General features: G+C 37.2%; 2 protein-coding genes across 2 annotated transcripts; both read left to right on the forward strand.

Moving 5' to 3' along the window:
- The first annotated feature begins 315 nt into the window (after positions 1-315).
- LOC107800690 (uncharacterized) lies at positions 316-11,483 on the forward strand. Its single transcript, XM_075256202.1, has 12 exons — positions 316-1,001; positions 2,271-2,497; positions 4,033-4,100; positions 5,518-5,592; positions 5,761-6,110; positions 6,317-6,385; positions 6,495-6,583; positions 7,507-9,582; positions 9,981-10,058; positions 10,201-10,312; positions 10,739-10,789; positions 10,925-11,483. The coding sequence occupies exons 1-12, from the start codon at positions 621-623 to the stop codon at positions 10,976-10,978; spliced, it is 3,630 nt and encodes a 1,209-aa protein (XP_075112303.1). The 5' UTR covers positions 316-620; the 3' UTR covers positions 10,979-11,483.
- An 899-nt stretch (positions 11,484-12,382) lies between these two features.
- LOC107800692 (small ribosomal subunit protein uS8mz) lies at positions 12,383-18,520 on the forward strand. The gene is made up of 3 exons (XM_016623916.2): positions 12,383-13,223; positions 13,400-13,560; positions 18,138-18,520. Exons 1-3 carry the CDS (start codon positions 13,094-13,096, stop codon positions 18,234-18,236), a joined length of 390 nt encoding a protein of 129 aa, XP_016479402.1. The 5' UTR covers positions 12,383-13,093; the 3' UTR covers positions 18,237-18,520.
- Positions 18,521-19,698: the final 1,178 nt, after the last annotated feature.

Below are 19,698 nucleotides of genomic sequence, written 5' to 3' on the forward strand. Positions count from 1 at the left end.
GATGTCCAACATTCAAGGTTTGTATTTTGTACATAACTCTAATTTGGGTAATAAAAATCTAACTAATTACCAAAAAAATATATATTGAGGGTTAAATTTGAATAATATTTTTATAGAATTTCGACAAGTAGAATCAATCAATTTCAGGCCAGTACTTTCAATAGCAAAATAAATAAAAGCAATTTACAAAAGATAAATATTCGACCAATCCAAAATTATAACGAAAAGCAAATTATATAATTTTATATTAATATGTGGACAAATTTGCACCTTTTTCCTTGTAAAAAACACCAATCGAGAGAAGAGAGTGCATTTTATACCAATTTTACGTTTAAATTTCACTAGCCTCCTCAGTTTCCTTCCATAGTCTTTACCTATCAATGATTAAAAAAAAAAATTCGAATAATCAGTTTTTTCCCTGTACAGTTCTCAACTTGCACGAGTTATCGATTTTATCTAAAAGTAAAATTAGAGTAAGAATTGTGGGCCCAAATTAAAACTAAAATCCCAAAACCCAAATTTGTGTAATCGTCGTCGGCTCCCCCAAATATCGCTGGTATTCGGTATCTCAAGTTCCGATTCCCCTTTTGTCAATCTATTTTCGCATCATTCCAAACGTAATGTACGGAGGTTCCGGAAAGCTTGGCCGTGGCGGCGGCGGCGGAAGCGGTGGCCGTGGAGGTGGCGTTGGGAAGCGCAACATCCAGTCCACGTTCCAACCGCCGCCTCTCAATAGGTCAACCGCCGCGTCTGGCGGTCGCCTGTCACTGGGCGGCGGTGGAGCTGCCGCACCTCGAAACCGCAACAGCAGCAGCGCGACGGGTCCCACTTCCTCTAATGGAGCGGAGGAGACTTTTAGCCTCGTCACTGGGAACCCTTTGAATTTTGCAATGATAATTCGGCTGGCGCCAGATTTAGTGGAAGAGATCAAGCGAGTAGAAGCTGAAGGTAGTACAGCTAGGATCAAATTTGATACCAATGCCAATAATTCCTCCGGAAATGTGAGTTTTCTTGTTCACTTTTGTTTTACAGATCTGTGTGCAACATATTTATTTGCTATTTGATGGTTTTCCTTTTTGTTTTTAGGTTTTATCTAAGTTGGATTAGTTGAACATATTGTGCTTAACTGGATACTTATAGTGCAGTGGAGAATATGAGAGACTGCTAAAAGCATTTGTTGATTTTCAGTTTAAACTTTGCCATGGGCTGTTATGCTTAAAAACTGACTCTTATGTTACATGAAGATGGAACATAAACACTGTACTGCTGGTGTGCAGCAAAAAAGCTTGTAGCACTTCTAACCTCTAGCGACTGGTGCGAGTCAATATTTACGTCTATTTTCAAGACTTGCAGGTTACCTACTTACCCGTAACAATAAGACTTTGTATCAGGGGCGGAGCTCGTAAGAGGGGAAGGGGTTCAATTACATCCCCTTCATCGAATATTTATATTAGGTAAATAGGTAAAAATTAAATCTTTAGGTTCAAAAGTTGCTTTAACTTACAAGTTTGAATCCCAACTATGACATTCTATTTTTTTTTTGGTAATCCCCTTATGGCTTCGCCACTTCGGTTCATAGGTTACCTTTCGTTTGAAAGCTATGCACTTACCAAATGTATCACTCCAACCTTGTTTGCCTGTTTTCTTTATTAGATTTCCTCTGTAACAGAATAGGAAAATGAAGAAACAGAATACCCTATTTTTGGGCAATATGATTTAAAGGCCTTTGAAATGGGGAGATGTGCTTCTTAAGGTGTCCATTTCAAGCTATTTACTCCATGATGCTTCCAGTGTTTTTGTTATCTATCCTTCTAAATTGTGATTATGTATTTGTTCTTTAAAAACTCAAACCGAGGAGCCATTCTTGTGAGAAGCAAGGGATGTCGTGAACGGTGGAAGGTCACAGAGAATTGGCCTATTCATAGAGTGATCCTATGATAAGACTGGCAGTTACATTTTAGTGGTTGTGTTTCGTAGATATTATACTACACTGCCATAATTATATATCCTGACTTGCATCTGAAATGCCACTAAACGTCACTTCTGTTTGTTCCTTTTCTAATATACACTTTTGTATTAGTTGCTTTGAGGTGTTTGGTTGTGCTCTTTATTGAATTAATTTATGAGTGCCTCATTAAGAACTTATGACCTCTTTCACTTTTATAAAAGAAAGAACTTCGACATCCTTTGACTTGATCTTGAACTCATGCTTGGCAATAATGTTACTTTAGTTAAGTATAATTGGATGTGATTTGCCCACATTGTATCAGGTCATTAATGTTGGTAGTAAAGACTTCAGATTCACATGGTCGCGGGAACCTGGAGATCTATGTGATATATATGAAGAACGTCGAAGTGGTGAAGATGGAAATGGTTTGCTTGTTGAGTCAGGTGGTGCTTGGCGAAAGTTGAATGTACAGCGCGTTCTGGATGAATCATTTAAAAACCATGTTAAAATGCGGTCAGAAGAAGCTGAGAAGAAACTTAAATCACGCAAGTATGTTTATTGTCAAACTCTTTTGTTTTTTTTTGGATAAGGATTTATTGTCCAACTCTAAAATGACATGAAATGGTTGATCGTTGTAGCTAGATATATTAGATTTCTCTACATGATAGTGCTCAACTTAATGATATGCAAATATATAAATTTTAGTGCTTTTTATTTGTTTGGCAAGCGGGAAGGGTATGATTAAGGGCATAGTGAGGATTGAGTTTTGCAGTTTTAGGATTCAAGGTGGGATGTCTACCACAGCTACCGCTTAATTCTTGTACAATCAAGTTCATATCTAATTATGTGGCTTTCCTGACCCGTTTTCTTGTTTGCTTTAATGTCTATCTGGGTTGATCTGCTCTCTCTCTCTTGGAGTGAGTGTCTAGGCAAGGTCACTTTAAGCTCATTCAGCGATTTCATGGGATAATGGTTTTGTCCACTCATTTTACATGCTCTTTATTCGACTCTGCTGCTCTTTATTCGACCCTATCTAGTTAGGCTGAAGTTCTGTGATACTGTGTTGAGCTAGTGGTACCACTGTTATCGACGTTTAATTGTCTTTAAGATGCAGCAGCTCACTTCCTTAAGTAGAAGACTAATTTAAAGGCTTTTTTTTTTTTTTTGGTTGAGAAGGTAACATATTTGCATATTAAAATATAGACTACACAAAAGCTATGAAGTCACCCATAATTACACTGTGGAATGCAGGAAAAAATAACTCCTAATCCTTTGTCTTCTTACAAGGATTCTAAAACATCAAAAATAGATTCATGATCTTTCAAAAACTTTCCTTTACACCAAAAGTATATAGGAATTAAACACTTCATCTTCATCTTTTGGATGTTACTAGATTTGTCTTCAAAGCATCTATGCTTTGTCCACCATATGCAAGCTGGGAGAATCCTCCATCTCTTGTTTTGTCCACAACATAATTTAAAAGCTTATGGTATCAAAGGAAAAATTATAGGCTTACAAAAATAAGTCTTTCTCTTAAAATATTAAGCATTTTGCAGTTAGAATTTATTTTTGATGAGAGAGAAAGATCCTGTCTCAAATTTTGCTAAATAACTTGCTAATAACTAGTTAACAGAAAAGTATGATTGATAAACCAATTGATGACCACTATAGTTGGAGTAACAACATTCATATCACTAACCCATACTCAGATTTTTCTTTTGTTGAAAGAAATTAGCTTGGGATTGTTGTTGTTGCTCACTTTAAGAGAAAGCCTATGGTTGATCAAATGTACATCTTAGCACCTTGGTACATGATCTAAAGTGTGGTCTAAGCGAGGGCCGAGGTGAATTGCTTAGCCTGTGGTGCACCTAGCTTGAGGGCTTATGTGTGCCTCAAGCAAGTCTTTGGCAATACTGTTTCTGATGATGCAATGCAGAGGAAAAATGTTTTAAGGCTTTTCCGATGCTTTGGAGAAGTTTTGTTCTAGTTAAATAAATAAAAGATTCTCTGTTGTTTGTACCTTAGCTGATATTTGATTTTCTCATTCTGTCTTTTATATTGATATTTTTGCATCTCTAAAACAGAGCCATTGTTTTGGACCATGGCAATCCATCCATGAAGAGTCAGGTGAAGGCAATGGCTGCAGCTGAAGGTACGCATCGTCATGAACATTGAAATTAAGCATTTGATAATCGCTTTTCTGATTTACCTTGGTTAAAGTCAGCTAGATTGCCCTTAAGTTTCACATATGATTCAGTCATTTTCTTGTACATTTTTCGCATCCTCTGATGCCAATGTAATAACATTTTACCTTCTCAAAAAAAAGTCCTGGTAGATTGCTCCTAGTTGATTATTCCTTCTGCATATTGAAAGGATTATAAACTTGATGGTTATTGGAGGTAGAAATGCTTCTGGTATTCATTTGAGGATAACACTACCTAGTAATGCAAAATCCTCAGAATATTTGATGGGCTGTGTGCATTATCAACTTGAAGGTATACGAGAGAGGGATGCTTCTGATATCCCATTTTGACTTTCTATTTAATGAGCCAAAAGAAAAAAATTTGATGTAATCAACTATGAAGTATCTGGTAGTCATTATGTATATTTGGCTTTACGTGGAATGAAAGGAGTAGGAGATTGATCCATAGTTATGAGAGAGATATTAGTAGTTTATCTTCTCAAAAAAGAGATATTAGTAGTATAAGGAGATCTTTTCTATTTAATGCATTTGTTGGTGTAGGAAAGAATATTTGTGGGATCTGTGGTTAGATCATTGGATTAGCTTGTTCGAGAACCATTGTTGAGTTTGCTTTATATTTATTTTTCACACCAACTTGGTATAATCAATGAATGAAATATTGAGAAAGAAAAAATGAAGATTCTAATAGTGGCATATCGGCTATCATTCTTGGTGTTCAGTGCTCATGCTATCCTAGTATCTTGTGCTACTCGTTATTTGGAGCTATAGCATAAAACTTCTTTTTGATGTATGTGTTTGGTTTACATGGATTCAGATACTGTTATTGTGTGGTAACGAGATAGGTAACTACAAAGTTACGGAGTCTTGGGAAACTTCTATTGCTATCCAATATCAACTTTATCCAATATAGGTATCTCTCATTTCTGGGCTGTTAAAGAAGGTCGAGAATAGCAATATTACTAAAACCAATTTTCATAACATTTTGTGGCAGCAAATCTACTGGCAATGAGAAAAAAGAACCTTATTGCATCTGTTAAAGGTGGAAAGGATAAATTGTAGTACCTTATCAAACAACAGCTTAAACGCAATAGCTAACACAACAGTGAAACGGTGGCTTATAAGAAGAATCAATTTTAGTAACCTATGAAACAGCAGTCGTTTAAACGCTATAGTTAAGCAGATGATGTGTAAGCTTGATCTTCAGGATGATGATGTGTAAGCTTGATCTTCTGTAGTGTCTCTTTTGTTTATTGAACATATACTATGGAGAACATTAGTTTTCTCTGGATGAATGATCTATAATGATGGTATATGTTTAATTTCTGATATTGCAGTTTGATGTAAATCTAACTCTTTGTCTCTTCAGCCAATCCATGGAGGATGGGTTTCAAGCAAAAGAAAGAGCCTCCTTTCAAAAAGCGAAAGGCAGAACCACCTCCAGGTAATTTGGGAGCTGAAGTTTAGAGGTTTCTTATTAGATGTTTTCTGCTAGTAGTCCAGTCAGTTTATTTCATGTCCAGGTGTTGGAAAGGAGGGATGTCTTGAATATAATTTCACTGTTTTGATGGTGTTATGTTTCCTATCTTTCATTGAACTTTATGAATTGCAGGGGGGGCTTACGGATCTGCTTACAAATCTGGCTCCTCTGCAACAACTCATTCAAAGGGAAAGCCTTCTGCTTCACCTTTGTCTTCTCCCCCTGAACTATCTGGTGCTCCAGCATCTCCATTTGACAATGCCAATCTTTTGAAGGGCCAAATTGCTGTGGATGATGTGATACCAGCTCAAACCATGGCTAAGGCTACTAGCTCTGACAAAGAAATTCCTAGCAAGGTGACCACAAGTTCTTCACATGATAAAGTAGGGCGTAAAAGGCATGCAGGCTCTACGCCTACCTACCTGCGTAGCATGTTGATTTCTCTACTTATGGAGAACCAGTCCAAGGGGATGAGTCTTAAGGTAAGCATGTGAACTAAATTGTACCTTTGTTAATTTAGCATTGTGTTGTAGGAGGTAGAGTGTAAGTTTAAAACAAAGAAGTCCATTTTCCTTTGGTTGTTTTTTTTTTGGTTGACATGGAGTACTTGTTAAAAATTCTTAAGTACATCTCTTTACTGCATCAGCTTCTTGTTTTTTTTCCGCTTAAAATATCTTCTGGGTTTTAGGCACTGGAGAAAGCTGTTGGAGACACATTCCCGAACTCAGCCAAGCAAATTGAGCCCATTATAAAAAAGGTAAATGGTAGATGAAATTGCTGTAGTTCTGCTGAAAGAAGAAAAGATAAGTGAATAATATTCTTACCACAATAGTTGTAATATTTTACACATGCATTTCTGGTGGTAGATTGCTATATATCAAGCTCCAGGAAGATACTTCTTGAAACCAGGAGTGGATATAGAAAGCTTCCCGAAACCTGCCCCTGAAAGTGGAAGGTACAAAAAATTTTCGGGCTCTTTGTTCTTTTGTTTTGTCTCTTCTATTTGAAATTAAAATAGTATCTGTCAGAGACAAAGTTGATCTGCATTCAGCACGTCTGGTTAAACTGAAGTCTCGGTAAGTGTACCTGTAGGAGCACGGGAACTTTCTACCAGAGATAAACTTGGAAGATGTTTGTGAAAATGATATTAAACAAAAAGACCTTGGCATTTTACATCCATTTTGAGCTAAAACAATCAAGGAACATATGCATTTTTTTGACGTTACAAAGGTTAAAATGTGCTCATTAATTTTGCCCTTCTTTTGGGATGCTAATTTATATGTTTTGACACTAACGTACAAGGATCATATCTGTATGTATTTGTTTTTGGCCAAATTCCTTGGAGGGTGGAGAGGTGGGAAGATTATTTTCTGATCGAGAGATTATTTTCATTTCCTATTCATGTTTCATTTGATGATCCTCTGTATTGTGGTCATGAACTATTTTCCTTGAGAGCAGAACACCTCCTTCCACAGTAAAAAGATCCACGCACGTATGATCTTTTCCACAGTAAAAAGATCTTTCTTCATTAAAAAGAAAATTCATGCATCTATGCACACACAGTCGGACATTGGTCAGGATGTATTTTCTTATGGTTTTGGTTTGTAACCCAATCGCTTTTGCTTTAGTCAGTTGATTGTGCTCTTTAATATGTTTCCAGTATCACCTTTTTGATTATTATAGGTATGGCAGACATCAATTTAACTTCTCGTTCTAACATATCTCTTTTATCTTAGTGCTGCTGAGGACCAGACTACTAGCTCTACTATGCCTTTGATAGGAAAATCATTCTTCTGAAAAGATATATTCTTTGATTGAAATGCTTGATTCCATGTTAATTGAAAGTCCCCTTACCCTGATGTTTTCTGCTCTTAACAGTTCTCCTGAAGATCATTGTCAGCCATTATCTGCCCCCGATAAATTTGACCAGCTACCTGCTCCAGAACCGGTCTTACCTTTAAAAACTGATAGCAGTGAATTGGAAGAGGGGGCAGTGAGCGATTCTAAACCTCAAGAAGCATATGATGCCATGGAAAAAATTGATATCCTCCATCATTCACCTGATCGAAGTGTAGGGCTGGCTAATAGCTCTAGCTCTAGCTCTAGTGATAGTGAAAGTGAGAGCAGCGACAGTGGAAGCGATAGTGGAAGTCAGAGTAGAAGCAGAAGCCCAAGTAAAAGTGTAGCCAGTGGGAGTAGCAGTGACAGTGAAAGTGATGCTTCTTCTAATAGTAAGGAGGCATCTGATGAGGATGTTGATATCATGAGCGATGATGACAAAGAGACAAATCATGAACCGCGAGCTTCTGAACAGGTTCAATGCGGAACTTTGGATTTTGAGCCAGGTCAATTTAAGGTAGGTGAGAGGGACGATCTTAATGTTACGGATATTGTGGAAATTGAGAAGGACTTGCCTCACGGCGACCAAGTAGCTCAAATGGCTGTTATTCCTGGCTCAGGTCCTATGAGAGATAATGAAAAACCTGTAGAAGAAGTCAGACCTTTATCGTCTGATAGGCATGAGGATAAACAAAGTCAGGTCCAAATGGGTGAGCTTCATCATGAAGCACAAATTGTTAGTTACCAAAAACATCATAGTGAAATTGGAAGTGTCGACAAGGATAGCTTCAAGCATGAGCCATCTGGGGGTAGGAAAAGTAAATCTAAACGAGTGCGTGATGAAAAACGTTTAGTTGATAAAGCAGACAAGAATAAGAGAGTAAAAACTCAGAATGTTATTCAGCATCAAAGTTCTGGTCATAGGAACTCTAATTTTGTAGAGAGTTCACACTTATCTCCTGATAAGCCTTCAGAAGGGCCTTATAAGGGCCTTAATATGCAGCAGATGGATAGAACTTCCAGGAAGTCTGCTTCTGAACTTTTGCAGCCAGACCGGAGATCTGTTGATTTCACTGCAAGGGGCAAAGCTCCTACTGGTTCTGAGAGGCCAATAAAACAAGGTGAAAGCTCAGGGCATACCACTAAGTACACTGAAAGAAGCCTTCAAATGAATGAAGGGCTCCCCTCACAGAGAGACAAGGTTAGTAGAGAGTCACAAGATGAATACGACTTTGTTAGTGATAAAAGGGAAAGAAAAATTCCAAAAGATGGTGTTGGGGACCAGCAAAGAACATCAGTCGATTTGAACCTCAGTAAGTATGACAGCCCGCTGCCACGAAATTCTCCAAAGGATAATATGTGTAATACAGGGAAATCATCTTTCATGAATGGACGTGGGCACATGCTTCAAAGAGAGCTTTCAGACCTGGAGTTAGGAGAACTTCGGGAGCCTCCGCCACAGGAAACAGCTGGGTTAAACAAGCAGTTTGAGAGGAAAAGTTCTTTTAAAGGAGAGAATAGACCAACAAGTTCAGATTATTGGAATTTTGAGTCAACTAAAGGAAGAACTACAGAGAAGAATGTAGCAGAGTTTAGAAGATCATCTCCTCTCCAGTCAAGCGCTGTGCCTTCTGGGGCTCCAAATGGCTTTTCTAAGAGGAGGACCCCTGAACGTCATGCTGAAGATTTTACAAGACCTCACCAAAAGGTTTCACAACCTCAGCCTCAACAACCCCATCCTAGAATTAATCAGAATGATATTGGTTCCCAATATAATCAACCAGTGGAAGTGCATAATGGTCGGCAAATTGAAGTAGAAGGGAGATTAGGAACTGGTCAGGAGGTCCATGGAGACGCTCGCAAAAAAAATTCTGCTGGTGCACGAGAACAACATGACCTAAAACATGGTGTACTTCCAGCATCTGCCAAGGAGAACAAAGGGCAAAAGTCCAGTTTGGCTGCTGAGGTAAATGATAGGCATAAGGATGCTTCTTTACTGGTGAGCTCTGAAGGTCATCAAAGGATGGGAGAGTCTTCTCCTGATGAGATGAGTTCGTACTCCAAGTATGAAAAGGAGGAAGCAGAGCTGAAGGGACCAATAGAGAATTTTGCCCAGTAAGTATTTCTGCATTTACTTTAGTAGTGGAGACACCACTTTGGAGCTTGTTGAAACATGCAGGCATACTCTCAGATTCAATTGATACATAAAAGAGAGTACACAAATGTGGTTTTCAAGTGATATGCTTCAAGTCGTTTTCATTGTTGAAATTTTTTATTTCTTGAAACCTTTTACTGAAAAAAGAGAGTACACGTGTAGGGTCAAGTAGTAAATGTGTTGGATAATTGAGGTCGTTTTCATTGTTGAGACCTTTGTTCTCTAAACCATTAAGTATTAAAAACGAGTAGAGCCTGTTGTGTTGAAGTTATTAATGCCTTTTGTACTTCCTATTATCTTTTTGGCTGGAAATCTTTATTTTTGATGCTTCTCATATATCAGTTTATCCATGTTTCAGGTATGAAGAATATGTGCAGGAGTATAGGGAAAAATATGATAGTTATTGCTCCATAAACAAAACATTGGAGTCTTACAGGTTTGTTGCACGAATAGATTTATGCTTATTTCTCAAAGTTTAATGGAGATTATTTCTTGTCAACTTTTTTAACCAACACCTTTTGCAAACAGTTTATTTTCAGTTTTAGTTAGTCTAACAATTATTGGGATAAACTCTTTAGGAATGAGTTCATGACACTCGGCAAGGAGCTTGAGGTATCTAGAGGAAGGGACAAGCAAAGATTCTATGACATGTTGGGACAGTTAAAAGATTCGTATCGTAAATGTGGATCAGTAAGTTTCCTCCTCTCAATATGTTTTGTGGTCATGGATAAGCAGTTGGAGATTATACTCCAACATTTTTAATGTTGATGTCTATTATGTTTCTAGACTAATGGTGATGCCAGCTCTAGTTCTCTAGCTCAAAAAATCTCTCCTGCATTTTTTTCAATGCTTTTGGATGCAAGTATTAAGTGCCTTTCCGCAGGCTATTTCTGGATGACAGATTACCTAATGGCTGAAATAGTTTCAATGCCCTCTGTAGAGACACTTTCTCCATAGTCCTGTTTACTTGGATAACCCTTTACTTTTTCATTTGACTCCTTGAGCTGGTTTATTAGATGTATCTGTTCACTTGCCCATGTGCCTTAGGGTGATATACTATAACTGTACTTTCTCTGTGATGTCTGACTCATTGGTTTTACAATTTAAACAATGCAGAGACATAAAAGACTGAAGAAAATATTTATTGTGCTTCATGAGGAATTGAAGGTACTTATCGGACCATCACTTTTGAACCTTATTGCTTCATTTTCCTATGATCCCTAGTAGTTTTTCTTTTCTCTTTTTTGCCTTAGTATTCTTCTTTTTCTATACAATTTCTGAATGCTTCAACTTGTTGTGCAGCATTTGAAGCAGATGATCAAAGACTTTGCTGTTTCATATGCCAGAGACCGGTAACCAGAAAGATCGACTTCTAACTCATTTTTGGCCTGTTAGGGAACCCGGAGTGCTCGGGGATTATCTCCTCTATAATATGCGGTGGTTAACTCGTTTGGTGGAGGGGCCAGCAGAAAGTGCTCTGTCCCATTTGTAGATGAAATGAATGATGGTGACACCACAAGAGTTGACAGAAAATGTGAAGATACATTTGGAGCAACGCAAATGTAAATAGAAATGTAGAGTGCCTTATTTTTTTTCCTTTTTCAATTCTTTAGCGGGGCTTGTGTCCCAGTACATTTTTGTGTATATTATTTATGGAAGTTTTAGTGTGCCTGATACGTACAATAATGACTCCTGATTCTAGGAATCGCCCTAAGGGCTAATTTTCCATAATGTTGTCATCATAGTAGGCTCCTATAAAGTGGAGAACTACCAGACGTTTTGGTTTCTTAAAAGTTTTGTTCGCCATTTGTAGTCGCAATGAAACACGTAGTTTGTAATATTATGTACATGTTTCAGTAAACAGATTAGAATTATTATGCTTTACAATTTCAACAATTTCTTTTTTAAAAGTATTATCTTGCTTTTCTTTATTACAAGAAAAATGTTACAAGTGTTAAATTATGAATAAATGCTCAACTTAAAAAAAATAACGCAATAACGGAATATCCTATGTATTTACCACTGCTCATATCTTCTTTTTATCTTTCCAAATTGAATTTTTTTCAATATACATATTTTATAATTGAATTTAAAATACAAATAAAATTTTATTTACGAATAAAGATGTAATTAATGATTGAAATCCCCTTAAATGCTATTTTCATTGAAAAGGAAAAAGAAAAGAAGCCGGCAAGATTGAAAAACCAATTGGGGGGGGGGGGGGGGGGTTGGAGGGGAGTAGAATCTACAAAATGGGTTCGGGGGAGAATTACACTATATAGCCGCTCCCAAAATAATAGTGAAAAGAAATATATATATATATATATATATTCTATAGGTTATATACAAAAAGTATACAAATTTTTTACACTTTTTCGGGACATTTGCATCTATACCCGCTTTTTGTGTCACGTTTTAACTTGTGTCTGCTTTGCAAAAAAAATTGCAACCGTACCTGCTTTTTCGCATAACTTTAGCATACGGGGCTGAAGTAGCAAAGGCAATCACGCAAAACTTCAGCATTCTAGTAGCCGGGCATGAAGTTCAGCTATAGAGCTGAAGTTTTTGTTTTGTAACTGGCGAACTTCAGCTCTAGAGATGAAGTTTTTGTTTTGTAACTGACGAACTTCAGCTCTAGAGCTAAAGTTTTTATTTGTAACTGGCAGTTTTTGTTTTGTAACTGGCAAGCAGCCGAAGCTTTTGTTTTGTAACTAGCGAACTTCAGCTATTTCACACCTTTTCTCTGTTCCTTGATCACGTGCAGCTGATGAGATGTTATGGTTGAAATTTTCTTGAATTTTGGCTTCGGGCATTAGATGGCAACATTTTCTTAGTTTCTTCCAGTTCTAATAACTTCTCTTCCAATAAAAATTTAGTATCATTAAGCTTCATATGGACTCGTAACCTCAGCCATTCAAATCATTTTCCTCTATTATTCCGTTTCTTTCCTCAATCGATTGATCTCTGCTCTATCCAACGATATATGATTGGCAAGTTCTTCGCAGACTCGTTCCAATGCTTTTCTCCCTTTTCTCTCTTCAGACAACTCTCTTGCAAACATCCCATGAACTAAAGTTCCATAGCAGCACCAACATCAGCAGAAGAAAGAAGAAGGAGAAGAAAACGAAGGAGGAGAAGAGGAAGAGAAAGGGGCTGAAGTTATTTAAAAATTGGGTACAAATTAAAAATTTTTAAAAAATGGGCATAGGTTAAATGACGCGACCAAATAGGGCGCCATGCGTGCAATTTTTACACTTTTTCTCGGCTACCAAATAAAATTTGGAGAATCAGCTGTCCAGTGGGTTCTTTTCTTAGCCCATTCTGCATCACGGCCCAATCAAAATACATAGTATCTCTCGGGTCATACCGATGAAAATGGCCGAAGCAGGTTGTGGGCAAGGGTTTTAGGTTGAAGGGCGAGATTGGAAGTGGAACATTTACAGTTGGCGGAGAAGAAACAGTAAAGTGAAAATGGGGAGGAGAATATTGAATGACGCATTGAGGACAATCGTGAATGCAGAAAAGAGAGGCTTTGCTTCTGCTGAGCTCAAACCCGTCTCCAATGTTATTTCTAATTTCCTCCAAATCATGAAATATCGAGGTATTTAATTAGCGATTCTCTTTCACACTTGTAGTTTTGAGCTCTAAAACATTCAATAAGTTTTGGTAGTAAATTCCCTTTTGTGATGCTTCCTCCAATTTGAGAGAAATCAAATGACTTTAGGATGTTAGAATTCACGGGGCTGCTTATATTTAATTTATAGCTACTTTTTTCAGGTTATATTAAGGACTTTCAAGTACATGATCCTCATAGAGTTGGTAAGATAACTGTTCAACTGCTTGGAAGGGTCAATGATTGTCGAGCTCTCACCTATAGACAGGATATCAAGGCTGCAAGCATTGAGCAATATAAAACACGCGCCCTACCAACTCGTCAGGTTTGTGGTTTCCCCTTTATTAAGGCTCTTTTTTGTTCATGCTATTGAGCTCTCATCAGTTATAAGAAAGCCATCAAACATGAGCTGATTCGCTGTTCGTTGAGTTTTGAGTTGCACTATTGAAGGCTTTGCTTTGTATAATGTAATTCCTATTTTATATCATTTCTCTGTTGATTGCTTTGTTCGCCAAATGCTAATCTGTTCTCCTTCTCTGCTTGAATATGTTAGGTCTTGGGCCATTCTCTCCATTTCTGAGCATTTCCTACATTTTGTTTATGTTTTATTGCTTACATTTCTTTCTCCTTAAATCACTTTATCAGTAAAATCATTTTGCTCTAAACTTTCTCCCATTTCAAATTTATCCTATTGGGTGTTTGTGTTATCACATTTTTGAAAACTAAATGTACAAATGGGTCACAGTGGTAAGCTTTTTGCTACTTGAGAATGCTTCTTGCTATTGCTAGAGGTGTTTTAAGATAGTTCGTATTATACATTGAAAGTGAAGAAGAGCATAGCCAACAATCCCAATTGAAGCCACAATGTTGTAAAAGATGATCCACATCCTCATCATTTGCACAAAACTAACAATTATACATCTCATCCTCAACTTTTCAGCTGTTAAGATTACTCAATCTCACCTACAAAAAAAATGCAACGCTTTTAGGAGCTTTAATTTTCCATATGGGTGATCGGATAAGTCTTGAATGGCCTCCACTGAACATAAAATTTCTAGGGAACTTCACCAAAAGGCTCGAAGGGGATCCTTTCCATATCATCTTATCTGCTTTCAATATTGCGTAAAGTTGTAAAGTTGTGATAAAATATTTCTGCCTCATCAAGTTCCGAAACCTTGAACACTTCTTCTGAAGTATACTTCCATGATGGCTGTCTTGCCTGGACAAGAGTATACTCATCTTGAGTTGCGAGAGTAGCTTCCCTAACTAGCAAGTATTGTAGTGACAGCTTGCAGTGAATCTTATTATGCTCTTTATAAACATTTTAGGTATGGTATTCATGTAATATGTAGATCTATATCATACACTACCAACCTTGAACCCTTAACCTAGTAGTTTGGAGAGAACTCCTCAACCACTATGAACAAGGATGGCTGGTCATATACTATAATTTCTCATCTTGATCATAGTTTAAGGTGCAATTAAAGAAGGTTGTACACTTTGATGTTTTATTTTAGGCGAAATACATAAACGGCCCCTTTAAGTTGTCCTTAACGATCAACCAAACACCTTAACTGACAACTTTACCATTTTTACACTTCAAGTGGCTATTAGGTGTACCTTGTAAACATCCGAGTCCGGCAAGCCATATACGTGAAGTACACTCGCTAATGACATGTCAAATGAACCAATTAAAGAATGACACATGTAAATTATAATTAAAAATTGCACAAATATAATTAACCAAACTCAAATAAATTTAAAGAAACCAAAAACATTTTTTTACTGTTACAGCGCCCCCTCCCCTTCCCCCCCCCCCCCCCAAAAAAAAAAAAAAAAAAACCTCTCACGTTAATTTCCTAGCAACTTTCAGCAAAATTTGGATGAGATACACATTATATCACCAAAAAGGATGGGATTGTGATCAGTAATCTAGAGGCCAAATGGTTTTAGTCTTTTAGAGGAGCTTGAGTTTCAATGAAGTATTTTTCGTTCATCTCATGCGTTTTACAGGATAATCAGATCTGGACATCATGTGTTGTACGTTGCCATTTAAGGAAACCTTGGAGGTCTTCTTCTCTGAAAAAATGGAGTAAGACCCAAAACAAAAGGCAACACTACAAAATACATCTGTCTCACCGGAAAAAAGGCCATAGCTTTTAGAGCACCCATCTCTCAATTTCTTTCATTTTTAACTAACTGAAACTCCACCTTAATACCTTGAAAGAGACCACTAAAAACAGTCATCCTGGCATCCATTTTTCTCCGGCGAACAAAACCTACGAAGTCGAAGACCCAGCAGCTGTAGCGATGAGTGGAAATTATCAAAAATGGGATTGAATTTTTGTGGGTGGTAAGTGAAATTGTTACAGTGTAGTCAGTAGTGGCTATTATTAATTATTACTTCCTTCGTTTCATATTAGATGAGGTACTTTCCTTTTTCGTCTGTTCCAAAACAAATGACACATTTCTAAATATGGAAATAATTCAACTTTAAACTCTTCATTTTACCCATTTACCGTTAATGAGAAGCTTTTATAGCCACACAAATGTCATGACCCCACAAACTTTTTACCACCTAAGCTTTTAAGACCACAAGTTTCAAAAGTCTTCTTCTTTTTTCTTAAACTCCGTGCCGAGTCAAACTACCTTATCTCATATAAGACGGAGGGAGTATTACTTTAAGATTGAAGAAGAGGAGGTGAATTAATGGTAGAAGGTGGAGGTGCTACTGTTGCCATATTTAGGGCAGGTAAATTTGGTGGTGAAGATGAAATATTTTGGGAAGAAAGTGAAATTAATGTGTGGAAAATAAAAAATATAGTGGGACCCACATAAAAATTATGGTGATCCACATAAAAAGTTAAATTTAAAAAAAAGGAAAAAAACTTAATTTTGAGGGATTCACGCACTTAGAACTGAATATAAGGCACAAACTTTGCCATGTCAACATGAAGGGTTCACGAGGTCATACTTAATAGCCACTTGAAGTGTTAAATTGGTAAAGTGGTCAGTTGAGGTGTCTGACTAATCGTTGAGGACAACTTAAAGGGGTTGTTTATGTATTTCGCCTTTATTTTAATATGTACTAAGTACAAATGTAAATCTACGCTCTGTAGGTGCTTACACCATTTAGCTCTTCAATCAAACTGCTCTTGGTTCTTGCTCCCTAATTGTAAGTGGAAATCTAATGCTTCCATATTTCTATTAAAGCTGCCCTGGTAGGAGGGGCGGGGGATTAAATGTCTAATTTATATGGTAAATTCTCATTACGTGAAAGATGCTAGAACTTTGCAGTTACAGGTAGATATAATACATATTCATAATTTCTTGTGGATGAGTTGTTTCCATATTCCTATAGAAAGCTGCCCTGGGGAAGGGGCGGGGAATAGTTGTCATAGTTGTTTAAGGAACTCTCATTACCCGAAGGAAACTAATAAGTATGCAGTTTCATGTATTCATGAAATGCACATATATAATTTCTCGTGACTGAAAAGTTTTCAATAAACGTGAACTTCTGAGATCTGGAGAAGAGTCGACCCACTTACCTTCATATATCTATCAATCACGTGCTACAAATAGTTGCAGTCGAACTAAGGTGGTATTGCAAAACCTGTTTTATCATGCAGTTCTTTTGCATATGGTATATCGAGGCAGGACTGGGCCAATGTATGTCTCTGCTGCACTTGCTTTAGAACCAATTTGTCCAACCAACAGATCAAACTACTACATCTTCCAGGCATTTACTCCCACTCGTTCTTTCCCAGTTTCTGAACATACCATCATCTGCACTCTCCAAACCAGCTACTACTGTATATCTATCCATTTACCACACTCCTAGTTACTTCTCAGCTGCTGCTCTTTCTTGAGTTTCTGCTGTGTGAAAAGAATATCCACAATTGTTGTCATTTCTCTCCCTTCAGGAAGGGGAGCCTCGGCGTAACTGGTAAAGTTGCTGCCATGTGACCAGGAGGTCACGGGTTCGAGCTATGAAAACAGCCTCTTGCAGAAATGTAGGGTAAGGATGCGTATGATAGACCCTTATAGCGGGAGCTTAGTGCACCGGGCTGCCTTTTTGTTGTCATTTGTTTCCCTTCAGGCTAATCTCTTTATTATCTTTTCCATCCAAATATAACCATTTTCAACCAATTTTTCTGTCTTCAGAAACTGACATTTCCCCTATCATTTTCTGTCCAAAAAGAACCATTTTGAGCCATCTTACTATCTTGGGACAGTGAAGCAGAGGAAGTATCTTTGACCAGAAAAAGCTCTCACTTAGACGTGCCATCTGGGTTTGCTACACCATTGTCCAATATTATAATATCCACAATAGTTTTCTATCAAACATCTTTGAGAACATTTCGAAGTGTTCAAATTTGCATTGTGAAAACATATCTTTAAGCTGCATGTTGTGTTGCGAGTGCGGGAGCCAAATTTGAGTTGCATGTGCATAGATTATGTTTACAGTTCTTTTCTTAGCATAGGCTACGTTTTTAGTTCTTCTTTGTCTTCTTTCCATTTTTCTTGTCCGTCAACATTATTTTATTTGAAGATAAGGAAAGAACACGATTTGATAAATCATCCATTACTGCCTTGCTTACATCCATCATTGATCTTTGAAGTTCACTAGACACATGTAAACCTTTTTAATCCCCGTTAATCTGTTATCCTATATGCCTTTTAGTGTGGTTTTGCTTTATCCTAATTATTAAAACCTTAAATGCTTAAGTTTTTCTTTCTTTTTTCTTTTTGTATATTTAACCTTCAGAGAAATGATCAGGATTCATTTGCTCTACAATCCATTTTTTTTTTTTTTTTCACCAGCTTCTCTAGCTCATGACCAAGAACTTATTAATGATTTTTATTTCCTATTGAGGGAATTGATTTCTTCCCTTCATGCAGTGGGGATATGTTGTAATTACAACACCAAATGGAGTTTTGGATCACGAAGAAGCTCAGCGGCAAAATGTGGGTGGACAAGTTATTGGCTACTTCTATTGAACACGTTAAAACATGGCTCAAAGTTGCCAAGAGTATTGTTTTACTGTCATCTGTTTTGTACATTGTGGCTTGTTGCTAGCAAGGAGGATTCATACAATCAAGCAGCTTTCCTTTCCCGACGCCCTAGATGAAAGTGAATTTTCCTTTAATAGGGAATAAAACATTAGAATTCCTGTTAAATTTCTTTCTTTGAATCGTACTAAGCAGCAGATGCTCTATTTAGCTGTACTTATGAGCTTTCGATGACATTTGGGTTGAGACTTTCGAGTCAAAAGGTTTCTTGGTGATCGGACTTTCTCCTAGGCAGTGATTGGCAAAATAGTTAAAAGAAAACAGTTAACCACCCATATTATCCACTAAAAAATGGGTTAGATAATGAACTTTTTAAAAATGAATAAAATATAAATAAGAAACATATTATCCAATGGATAACTAATGAATTTAACTTTTACATTTATAACTAATGAATAATCATATTCAAGAAGTCATGGATAATATGGTTACTCATATTATCTGACAGTAACCTGTTTTTTTATCCATATTAAATATGGGACGGGTCGGATAATTTATCTGTTTTTATAACCTGTTTTAGGACCGAACCATATCCACCCCGCCCCCGCCCCTTTGCTAACCGAACCATATCCACCCCGCCCCCGCCCCTTTGCTACTCCTAGTCTTGGGTGTAGTGTGTTGGATTTTAATCTGTAGAAGAGAGCGGGCGTGATTTCCACATCTCGCCCATGAGACAAAAGTCCCCCTCACTTTTTTTCTAGTTCTGCAACACGAATTTACTCGAGGATAAACAAAGCAACGTAAGCCTCCACTTCACACAGTACTATGGTTTTAGTTTCCTAGTATGAGATCTAATAAATAACTTACAACGTAAATTGGAATGCAAGATTAACAAACCCTACTAATCGATAAAATATTCAAAACTAAATATAGCCTTTCTGTGTCTACACTGTCACAGCCAATCCTGACTATACCAAATGTTTGCAGTGTTTCGCTCCGTTTCTTTATCCAGTCATTAAGCAGAATAGCATGATACTAACATTCTTTCTCAAACATAAAGATTTCTTACTGAAGTTAAGTGAGCAGGGGAAAAACATGAACAGTGGAAAGCATAGGATCTCTCCGCAAAGACAGCCTTCCACCAGTTATTATTATCAGTTATCAGCTACTCTTTTACATGATATCCAGACTACGGTAATGCTCTTCTCTGCCTTACATGTGCAAACTCTACTAGTAAATTAACTAGATGAACTGTAAAAGAACATTTATGCAATCCTCCAATTAAGACTGACGAAAAACAGTAACCGCTGTAGAATGTAAGTCAATAGGAAATGAATTTATTATCGAGTTAGTCAGAAGTTTCTCCCACTCTAGCTTCCCAAATAAAAATTTATGTATGCAGTATGTTACCCGCTTCCTCTTATACAATTCAAACCCAATTAAGTAGAAC

This window comes from Nicotiana tabacum, chromosome 6, assembly GCF_000715075.1.
Source record: "Nicotiana tabacum cultivar K326 chromosome 6, ASM71507v2, whole genome shotgun sequence".
Lineage (NCBI taxonomy): Eukaryota > Viridiplantae > Streptophyta > Magnoliopsida > Solanales > Solanaceae > Nicotiana > Nicotiana tabacum.